At 60.8% G+C, this 10776-nt stretch overlaps 2 protein-coding genes across 2 annotated transcripts; both read right to left on the minus strand.

The window, feature by feature from the left end:
• Window positions 1–38: 38 nt before the first annotated feature.
• Window positions 39–1599, minus strand: LENG9 (leukocyte receptor cluster member 9). The gene has a single exon (XM_081107140.1). The coding sequence runs from the start codon at window positions 1595–1597 to the stop codon at window positions 47–49; it is 1551 nt and encodes a 516-aa protein (XP_080963266.1). The 5' UTR covers window positions 1598–1599; the 3' UTR covers window positions 39–46.
• Window positions 1600–2361: 762 nt separating this feature from the next.
• CDC42EP5 (CDC42 effector protein 5) lies at window positions 2362–7660 on the minus strand. The gene is made up of 3 exons (XM_081107162.1): window positions 7526–7660; window positions 7181–7320; window positions 2362–2883 (listed from the first exon to the last, which is right to left on the minus strand). Exon 3 carries the CDS (start codon window positions 2881–2883, stop codon window positions 2422–2424), a length of 462 nt encoding a protein of 153 aa, XP_080963288.1. The 5' UTR covers window positions 7181–7320; window positions 7526–7660; the 3' UTR covers window positions 2362–2421.
• Window positions 7661–10776: the final 3116 nt, after the last annotated feature.

Genomic DNA, 10776 nt, shown 5'->3' on the forward strand with positions numbered 1-10776 from the left:
GCTTGGACTGGATCTCCTCCCGTGTTTGGCACCGAGGTCCGGTTTGTCACCCCAGGGGGATCTCCGCCAGGGGCTGGTAGGTGTCCCCTGCCCTCCCCAAGCGGCACAGCCAGAGTTGTCTCAGGAGCTGGCTCCCCAGCTCCTGCCCTGGGCTGGACCCAGGCACGGGGAGGCGGCCTTGAGAGCCCCGGGGGACCTTGGCCAGCGTGAGGTGGGGGTGCAGCCCCCCTAGGGGCTGTAGCACTCTGAGCCCTTCAGCCTCCAGCCTCTGGCTCAGCACTTGGGCCATGTTTTCCAGGGACGGGGAGGGGGGCGCACAGAGCACATGGGGGCCCAGGAGCACCAGCTGCCTAAACGTCACCTGCGGGGGTACCTGGAGTCCCGGATCTGAGAGGGCGCGTTTCAGCGCACTGACCGCGGCCGCTGTCTCGCCGGGGCCCGCCAGCCTCAGCAGGGCCAGCGTCAGGTGCAGGGCCCGGGGGGGCACCAGGAAAGCAGCGCACGATGGCGCAGCTCGGACCAGCTCTTCCTGGGCCTTGGCCACCCCCGCCTGCAGCCCGGGCTCTGTCACCATGAGGGCCACAAAATGCGTGGGCCGAGGCTGGCGAGCGGCTGTGGCCCTGGCCGCGGTGGCCTCTCCGCCAGCTTCGGGCCAGGCCTCAGTACCCCACTCCACTTGACACCCCTCTTTCGTCTCGGAAAAGTCATCCGGGGGCTGCCCTGGGACCACCATGGTCTGCCCCTCTCTGGTCCTGGCTTTGGCGGCCGGCATCAGCGCCCTTTCTGGCTCCATCGGCGGGGAAGCGGGACTGCGGGCCCCGCCCAGCTCCTGGCCCTTCCCCGAAGTCCCGGCCAGCACCAGGCTCTGGGCTTCGGCTTCGCGGCCCGTCCCAGGCGGCCGTCCGAGCACTCCTGCCGGGGCGCCAGAGGGGGGCGCAGCCGCGCAGTCCTGTGCTTCCCGGGTCCCAGATGAGTCCTCGACTCCACGCTCATCCCCGCTGTCGGGCGCCTCTCTGGTTCCGGGCGCGTGCTCGTCCTCGTGCGCGTCCGCGTCACCCCGCACTTCCCCGTCCCCGAGGACGTCCCCTCCGTCGAGCGCGTCCAGGATGGTGGGCCCGCGGCCCTCCGCGGAGCCGGAGCCAAAGACGTGGTCGGTGCGCGAGTCGCGATCCCACACGATGCGACCGCGGAAGCGGAAGTAGCGGACGCGGTGCTGCGGAACGGCCAGCAAGCCGGGCCCGAGCGCCGCCAGCGGCTCGTCCCAGCAGAAGGCGCCGAAGGGCTCCTCCACCACGCCCAGGAAGCGGTCGGTGTAGCCCACCGCGAAGTCGGCGGGGTCCAGGCGCGGGTCCCAGCGGATGCGCTGGATGACGGCCGCGGCGGTGCGCAGCGGCGGCTTTTTGGCCCCGGCGCCGGCCTCGGTCCCTGCTCCGGCCCCGCCTCTAGGCTGCGCCGGCGTCGGATCCCCGGGGTGGGGCTGGCGGCAGCGGGCGCCGAAGCGGCAACGGCCCTCTAGGAAGAAGCGGCAGGCCGGCGGCGGCGGGGTCTCCGCGGCGGGAGACTCCAGGGTCGACGCGGGCTCTTCGGCCGCCGCCATAGGAACCCGGGCGGTGACCCGGCTGTGTCGTCAGCGGCGGTCGCTCCGACCGCGCCCCGATCCGGGAAGCCCGCCCTCGCGCGCCAGGGACTCTGACTCAGGCCCACGTGGGCCCGCCCCACGGTGTCACCTGGAGTCCGTCCCCACCCGCCCCGCCCCCACCTCCCACCTGTGCACCTCCCGCCCGGGCCCCCGGCGCGCGGCCTGGCCGCCGGCCGCTGGTTACCTGTACGGCTCCGCCTCTCTCAGTCCCTGGCGATCCCGCCTCCGCCCGGCTAATGCGGGCACGTGCCGTCCCGCCTCCCCCGGCCCCGCCTCGGGATCGGCCTGTGCCGCCCCGCCCTCCGTGGCGTCCTCCGCGGGCGCAGGGCCCGCCAGGCGTCTGCGAGAGCAAACCCAACTTCGTAGCTCAGATTCGACGCCGCTGCCGTCCTCGCATTCGAGCCAACGCACCTCGGGGGACAGGGGGCCTCCTCCGGGGACCGCGCCTTCTTCCCGGCGGCTCGCGGGGCAGGGCCGCTGCACCCCGCCCCGCAGCTGGAGGCGTCAGGACGCCCCGGGCCCGCAGCGGCGCTGTCGGGACGAATGAATGGGCCTGTGGGCGCGGCCACGTCGGGACCCGCCCCCGGCTCTCCACAGGGGCCACGTCCATCTGACGGTCCGGTCTCCGCGGCACCGGAGCCGCAGGTGACACACCTGACTCTTAAAGGCGCCGGGACCCCCTCACCCTCTGCCCACGTGCAGTGAAGAGACAGAGGCGGGCGCAGACCTTAGTCGTTTATGTATAAAGAAGTGGGGTGCGGGAAGGCAGGGGAGCCGGGAGCCTACAGGCCGATGACGTCGTCCAGCTCGAGGTCCGCGCTGGGGCGGCAGCGAGCCCTGGGGTGCTGCGCCCCGGAGCCGGGGTCCGCGTCGGGCTTGGCGGCAGCGGCCCCCGGACGCTCCGCGTCCATGACGCCCAGCACCGCGTCCAGCATCGAGGGGCCCAGATCCAGGTGGAAGGACAGCAGCGGGTCGGCGGGCGCGGGCGCGCGGAGGGCGGGCGGCGGGGGCTGGGGCACGGCGGGCGGCGGCGCGGAGCGCGGGGCCCCCGCGGGAGGCGCGCGGGGCTCGGGGGGCGGCCCCCCGCCGTGGCGGCTCAGGAACGAGGTGTCCCCGAAGGCGTCGCCCCCGCGCCCCACGTGCAGCGTGTGCCGGAAGTCGCCGAGCGGCGCGGAGATGGAGAGGGCGCCGCGCTCCGGCCGCTTCTTGGGCTGCGCGGGGCCCAGCTGCTTCAGCACCGGCATCTGCGGGGGAGGAGGGGGGTCAGCGGGGCCTCCGTCCAGAGGGGACCCCTGTAGGAGCCGCACCCCCAGCGCTGGGTCTAGCCAGCCGCTCCCAGGACGCCTCCCATAGAGACAGGATGATGGTGCGGGGACTGCACCCATTTTACAGATGGGTAAAACTGCGGCTCCGCGAGGCCCCGAGGTCGCAGCTGCTTGAGTCACATCTCACTCAGCCCTGGGTCTGCCCGTGACCACCACGCGGTGCTGATTCCAGTAAGAACAAACACGTGAGGTGCCTAGAGGCCAGGCAGTGAGCCACCCTCGGGGGTGCTCCCCAAACTTGGCAAAAACCCCAGCTCCTCACACATGGGGGTCCCCGAACCCAGGGCTGACGGGCACCCGTGGGGGCAGCCGGCACGGAGCCTGGGGCCCACACGCTTCCGGAGGCCCGGGAAAATGCTGAGCTGTTTTATTTATTTTTAAAATGTCCAGATTATATTTGTGTTTTTACCAAACGCAGTCGCAAAATACAACTTCATCTCTAAGGAAGGGGCTTGTCTGAAGATGCTAACCGGGCATTCTAACCTTTTTTAGGGCGGGCCTGGGAATCTGCATCGAGGCACAGTGTGTCCTGATGAGAATGATTTGAGTTTGAAAGAGACAATATAGCCCTGACCGGTTTGGCTCAGTGGATAGAGCGTCAGCCTGCGGACTGAAAGGTCCCAGGTTCGATTCCGGTCAAGGGCATGTACCTTGGTTGCGGGCACATCCCCAGTGGGGTGTGTGCAGGAGGCAGCTGATCGATGTTTCTAACTCTATCCTGCTCCCTTCCTCTCTGTAAAACATCAATAAAATATATTAAAAAAATAGTGATTGTGACATATAGTTATTTAAAAAAAAGAGAGACAATATAATGTCTCACTTTTTGTAAGATAATGACGATAAAGCAAACTCTTTTCCGTTACAAGATTGGCCCAATGGCATGAATTGGAGGCGGGCAGCACATACCCTGTAAGCGAGGTGTCCCCTGGCCACGTGGACACTCAGGGTTCATGTTACAGGGAAATGCCTGCCAACCTTTGCCCACATCCTGCAGCCGGGCTGCTGTTATGAGACCTCTGGGAGGGCCTGTGATGACCTCGGCCTTTGTGCTAACTGTCGGTTGTGACGAAGGCTCTGTTTGAATGGAGGCCCCACCCTTTGCCAGCTGCAGGTCTTGGGATCCGTGACGGGAATCTCTCTGTTTCCTTTCTGTAAAATGGATGAAACATCACCAGCTCCCTCCCAGGGCACAAGGAAAACCTCAAAGAACACGACATGGAAAACTGTATTTGCAAGGGTGCCGGCCCATTGGCAGTGCTAGTGTGGGGGGGCCAGGTGTGCGTCCCCAGCCATCACGGAGGAACAAGATTTATAGGTTTGATCGAATCCTTTGAGGAAAGCAAACAAGCCAGCATTAGAAATGAGGCACTCTGGGAAAGACCAGCGGTGAAAAGTAAGGCCGGAAGAACGTAAAATTGCGTTAGATGGACGTGCATGAGAACTGCCCTCTACCCTACACACACACACACACACACACACACACACACACACTCTGCATTTATTTCTCTGGGAGAACCAGTCTTGATTCACCACCTCAGCTATGTTTCTCAGACTTCTCTGACCTCAATCTAGACGAATAAACATTTTTATTGCAACCTGTGCAAACAACCACCCCTCCTCCCCCTCTGTCAGCTGCGTGAGTGGAAAAAGGTACAAAACAAGATTTACTGTTAAAACATGCTAAGCACTGGAATATTTTCAATTCTTATCTTTTTTTTTTTTTTAAATGCTGACCTCCGCTCACGAATGCATCTCAATCCACAGTTTCAAAGACAAAATCCTTGCCCTGGCCAGCTGGCTCAGTTGGTTGGAGCATCATCCTGTACCCCAAAAGGTGGCAGGTTCGATGCCCAGGCAGGGCACACACCTAGGCTGTGGGTTCCATCCCCAGTTGGGGTGCATTGGAAGCAACCGGCGTTTCTCTCACACATCCATGTTTCTCTCTCTCTCCCTCCCGGTCTGTCTCTCTTCCTCTCTCTAAAATCAATTTTAAAAAAATCCTCTCTCTGGGTGCCCAGTATTAACTCAGAAAGCCAACTGCCCCGGTTTGGAGCAGCCTGTGTGTGCCCTTTGCTGTGTGGCTTTGGACAAGTGACTTAACCTTTCTGACTTCAAGTCCTCGGCTTGAAAATGGAAGGATACTCACACAATACTGCAGAGTCTCTTTGCAAGGATAGGCGCGCTGTGGGCCATGAACTTAGCACGGTGCCCGGCAGGCACACAGTCAACGCTCAGTATGTGCTCAGGGCAGCCCCACCTCAGGTCATTGTGCCCTGCCCCAGACAAGGAAGCAGACAGGCCTCAGAGAGAGGAGGCGACTCGCCCAAGATAACCAAGCCAGCTCCGTGGGGCTCCAGAGTCCAGAGCGACCGCCTCGACTGCCTCCAGCCCCTGGCTCCCATGCCTCCCCGGGCAGCTCTCGGCCACTGCTTCTCCCTGCCCAGCCCTAGCTGCCCCCACACCCCACCCTCCTATGGCCCCATCACCAGCATTCTCCCCAGGTCTTCGTTTCTGACCGCAAACACACCTGGGCTGCTATTTCCTTTCTGTGGGACCCAGAACCCACTTCCCCAACCCTAAACCTCTGTCGACTCAGCCGAAAGACAGGGAGCAGAAGGCCCGGGTGCAAGGGGTGGTCGCAAGGTACTCTCGCGATGCTGAAGATTTCTTTCCCAAGCACTTATTCCGGGCCAGGAGGGCCCCGCAGATGGATGAAGTCTGTAATCCTCACATCATCCCACCCAGGGGGAGACCGCTGTCATCCTGTCTGCTTTACAGCTGTGGTGGCCGAGGCTCGCTCAGAGAGGGGGGGTGCCTGGCCCAGCATCACACAGCAGCAATGTCGAGGGCTGGGTTTGGGTGTCAGCGGGCGGCCTGCAGAGCTAAGGGTGGCAGGAGATTGCGGACAGCCCCCAGAGGATGGGGCGGGCCGCGAGCTTCCCCGTGGAAAAAATGATGTTTTGATTTGATATAAAGGCCAGGGATTTCCTATACCCTCAGCCGTGGTGGTTTGGTTCCCCTTCTTTTTCCTTTTTCCTTTTTTATTTTCCATTCCAGATGAGAACAATCACAGAAATGGCTTTTATGGTTTTTTGTTGTTGTTGTTTTTTGTTTTGGTTAATCCTCACCCGAGGCTATTTTCTCCGTTGCTTTTATTATTTTATTATTTTTTACTTTCAGGGAGAGTGGGAGGGGAAGGGGAGAGAGAGAGAAAAACATCCATGTGAGAGAGACACATGGATTGGTTGCCTCCCACCTGCGCCCTGACCAGGGCCCGGGATCAAGCCCGCAACCCAGGTACGTGCCCTTGACTTAGAATCGAACCCGGGACCCTTCCGTCCACGGGCCGGTGCTCTATGCACTGAGCCACACCGGCTAGGGCTGTTTTTTGGTTTTCAATGCCACCTCTCCTCCTCCTGCCAGCTCTGAAACCTCGGGGTGAAGTCCCTCCCTCCACTTCTCTGAGCCTCCTGTCCTCTTTTCATAAAAATTTTTTAATTGACTGATTTGAGAGAGGAAGAGAAAGAGAGAGAAACATTGATTTGCGGTTCCATTTACCGGTGCATTATTGGTGGAGGCTGGTGTGTGCCCTCGCCGAGGTCCGGTTGTAATCCCGGCCTCAGAGGAGGACACTCTCACCCGCGGAGCCCCGGCCAGGGCTCCTGTCCCCCTGTCCCCCTGTCCCCCTGTCCTCGCAGATACCCGCCCTCCGGCAGCGCCCTGCGCTCCACGCAATGAGCTTCTGATCCTAAAAGGCTTGTCCCTCCGCGGCCAACGCTCCCACAGAGGGGCCCTTGTTTGGGGCCAACGGGACGCGCTCGGCCAGAGGGGCAGGAGCCAGGACGCGCCCCGCCCGCGCGCCCCCTCCCCTCCCCTCCCTGCGCTCCAGCTGCGGAGGCGGCGGGAAGGGAGGGGGGGCGCACAGCTGGCTCCCCTCGGCCCCTGCGGCCCCTGCGGCCCCCGCTCCAACGGGACGGAAATAACAACCCGCTCCGGATCCGGCCCGACTGGTTCCCAGCCCCGTGGGAGAGGCGGCGCGCGCGGCGGGGGGACCCGGAGGGGACAGTCCCCGCTTCCCGGGGCCGCGGGGCGCGCTTCCCGGGGGCCACGTGGCTGAGGCCCGGACGCGCCGCCGCCCGCCGTCTCCCCGGCTGTCGGGCGCGTCCCCCTCCGGCCCTGACCCCGGGACCCCGGCCCACACTGCCCCCCCACTTACCTCGTGGTCCTCGCCGGGGCGGGTCCGGCGCGCTCGGGCTCGGCTCAGGCTGGGACGCCCCGTCCGGGGTTCGGAGCCCGCCTCGGCCTCTGGGTCCCGGGCCCGCGCCTTCTTCCTCCTTCCTCCGGGCCGGGCCTCACCTGCCAAAGGGAGTGTCAGGCGGAACCTGGGAGGGGATCCGGACCCAGGGAGGCGTCCGGGCCCCCGAGGCCACCTCCGCGGGCTCCAGGTCCAGGTGTCCCGGCTCCCAGCGCTTCCCCCTCAGCCCAGGAGTTGGGGGTGCCACCCCCACCCCCCATGTCCCCGGTAGTCCGGGCCCCACCCCTGGCCTCGGTCCCCTCGTACCTGCACCCGGGCGGAAGGGTCAGCCCCTCTCGGGGGCCATGGTCGGAGCCCAAACGGGCGCGAGTGGCCGCCCAGTCCAGCTGCGTCCGCCTGGGGCGCACAGGGTTAAGGCGCAGGCCCCGCCCAGCCTTCCTGATCGTCCCCCCCCAACCCCCCCAAAAGTTTGCCTCTAGGATTTAAAGGACTAGAAAGAGGCGGTGGAGACGCGGAGGCCCCTCGGGGCTGAGTGTGGGGGCGGGAGGGGGCCGGGCCTGGGTGTGCGCGGAGGACACGCCGAGGGGGTGGGGGATGCGCGGGGCGCGCCCCCGGCCCGGCCCCTCCCCCCCGCGCAGCCTGGAATTTCCTGAAACCGGGGAAGTCTGGCTGTGGGGCCAGTAATTTCTTCCAGATTGCAGCTGCTGGAGAGAGAGAGAGAGAGAGAGAGAGAAGGGGAGAGCCTTAGCTGGTTTGGCTCAGTGGATAGAGGGCCTTCCGACTGAAGGGTTGAAGGGTCCCGGGTTCGATTCCTGGTCAGGGCACATGTCAGGGTTGTGGGCTCAATCCCCAGTGGGGGGGCGGGGGGGGGTTGCAGGAGGCAGCCAATCAGTGATCTCTCTCATCATTGATGTTTCTATCTCTCTCTCCTTCCTCTCTGAAGTCAATAAACATATCTTTTAAAAAAATGGGTTTTCTCCCATCACCCCATAGAATTACCTTTGAGAGAGAGAGAGAGAGAGAGAGAGAGAGAGAGAGAGAGAGAGGGAGCCAGCAGTGAGACCCAGGCGGTGGAGGCGGTTTTCCAGGGGCAGCTCGGACCCTGTGGTGGGAATTTCCCGCCAGAATGTCCAGCCCTAAGCTGCCCATCACCATAGGCAGGCCCTTGTATCGCCCTGAGCACCTGTGGGGACAGGTGACCGCAGAGGGTCAGATCTGGGTGTGAGGACGATTCCTCAGGGGCCCAGAGAGATGGAGACACAATGACACACCCACACAACACACAAGGAAGGAGAGACAGAAAAAATAAAAAATAAAAGACGCGCATGGCATGGGGGTGGGCAGTGGATAGCGTAACGGAGAGATGGAGTGGCACAAAAACACAAACACCCCGAATAGATGCCTCACCAAAGAGGACGTACAGACGGCCAATGGACATATGAAGAGATGCAATGAGTTGTCACCTCACACCTGTCAGCATGGCCACCATCCACCAATCAACAGACAAGTGCTGGCGAGGATGTGGAGAAGGTGGAACCCTCGTGCACTGCTGGTGGGAATGCGGACTGGTGCAGCCACTGTGGAAGACAGTATGGAGTTTCCTCAAAACGTTAAAAAATGGAAGTGACAGGGTGAGGGGGTAAGAGGTCAACCAAAGGACTTGTATGCATACATATGAGCATAACCCATGGACACAGACAGTAGGGGGGTGAGGGCATGTGCTGGGGGGTGGGGGCGGCTGCCGAGAAGTCAATGGCGGGAAAAGGAGACTTACATAATACTTTAAACAAAAAATAATAAAAAAAATGGAACTGGCATTAGACCCAGGGACCCCACTTCTGGGAATACATCCTTAGAATCCTGAAGCACTAATCAGAAAGAATGTATGCACAGCATACATTATGTATGCTATGTGTTCATAGCAGCATTATTTACAAAAGCCCAAATCTGGAAACAGCCCAAGGGCCCATCAGTAGATGAGTGGATAAAACAAACTATATGTTGTGCCGCACCAGCATGGCCAAGGGTGAACCTGAGGAGGGGCGGTGAAGGATTGAAGAAAAGACAGAGCAGAGAATACAGCTGGGGCTTGGTGGATCTCCCGTGCCTGGATGGGGACATGACAGACCCAGCCTGCAAGCTGATGCTTTATTGTATAGTCTGATTAAAACAAGGGTAGATTCACATGTATACAAATGTTCTTGTTTTTGGCAACACTTGCCGCACTTCCCACAGCCCATTAGCTACTTAGGAGGGCTGTAGAGAGGGCTACAAGGTCAGGCTTAATTATCCTAAGAGAGCTCTGCCCTCCAGGCTGGGACTTGCTTGTGGCCCTGCCACAGGTCAGCCCGAGGATTGACCCTAGAGCTGCTCCCTACATCATGTAGCCCTAGCTGGTGTGGCTCAGTGGATAGAGCATCAGCCTGCAGACTTAAGGGTCCCAGGCTTGATTCCAGTCATGGGCACTTATCTTGGTTGCAGGATCCTGGGCTAGTTGGGGGCAGGTGGAGGCAACCAATCCATGTGTCTCACATCAGTGTTTCTCTCCGTCTCTCCCTCTCCCTTCCACACTCTAAAAATCAGGGGGAAAAAAATCCTCAAGTGAGGATTCAATAACAACAAAAACAAAACACCAATACATGTGTGATTAGACATTAGACTTAAAAAAAAGCTGTGGTGCTTCTGGGATTATATCCCAAGAAACCAGAAACACCCATCAGGAAGGACATATGCACCCCTATGTTCATAGCAGCACAACTCACCACAGCTAAGATTTGGAAACAGCCTAAGTGCCCATCAGCCGATGAGTGGATTAAAACACTGTGGTACATCTACACAATGGAATACTATGCTGCTATATAAAAGAAAGAACTTTCACCATTTGCAATGGCATGGATGGAACTGCAGAGCATCATGCTAAGCGAAATAAGCCAGTCGGAGAAAGATCAATGTCACATGATCTCACCCATATGTGGGATATAATGATCAACATAAACTGATGAACTGAAATAGACCCAGAGGCAAATGGCCGGCCATCTGTGGTGGCCATCTTGTGATGACATGGGGCGGCCATCTTGTGACCACATGGGGTGGCCATCTTGTGACCACATGGGGTGGCCATCTTGTGATGACATGGGTGTGGCCATCTTGTGATGACATGGGGGCGGGCATCTTGTGACCACGTGGGGCGGCCATCTTGTGATGACATGGGGGCGGCCATCTTGTGATGACATAGGGCGGCCATCTTGTGATGACATGGGGCGGCCATCTTGTGACCACATGGGGTGGCCATCTTGTGATGACATGGGGCGGCCATCTTGTGACCACATGGGGCGGGCATCTTGTGACCACATGGGGCGGCTATCTTGTGACCACATGGGGCGGCCATCTTGTGACCACATGGGGCGGCCATCTTGTGACCACATGGGGCGGCCATCTTGTGACCACATGGAGGCAGCCATCTTGTGATGACATGGGTGTGGCCATCTTGTGACCACATGGAGGCAGCCATCTTGTGACCACACGGAGGCAGCCATCTTGTGATGACATGGGTGTGG

The sequence above is a fragment of the Myotis nattereri genome (assembly GCF_964212035.1).
Source record: "Myotis nattereri genome assembly, chromosome: 15".
Lineage (NCBI taxonomy): Eukaryota > Metazoa > Chordata > Mammalia > Chiroptera > Vespertilionidae > Myotis > Myotis nattereri.

Bases quoted from the DNA above. Each gene is read 5' to 3' on its own strand.
- CDC42EP5 (XM_081107162.1), bottom strand. From the start codon at position 2,883: ATGCCGGTGCTGAAGCAGCTGGGCCCCGCGCAGCCCAAGAAGCGGCCG.
- LENG9 (XM_081107140.1), bottom strand. From the start codon at position 1,597: ATGGCGGCGGCCGAAGAGCCCGCGTCGACCCTGGAGTCTCCCGCCGCG.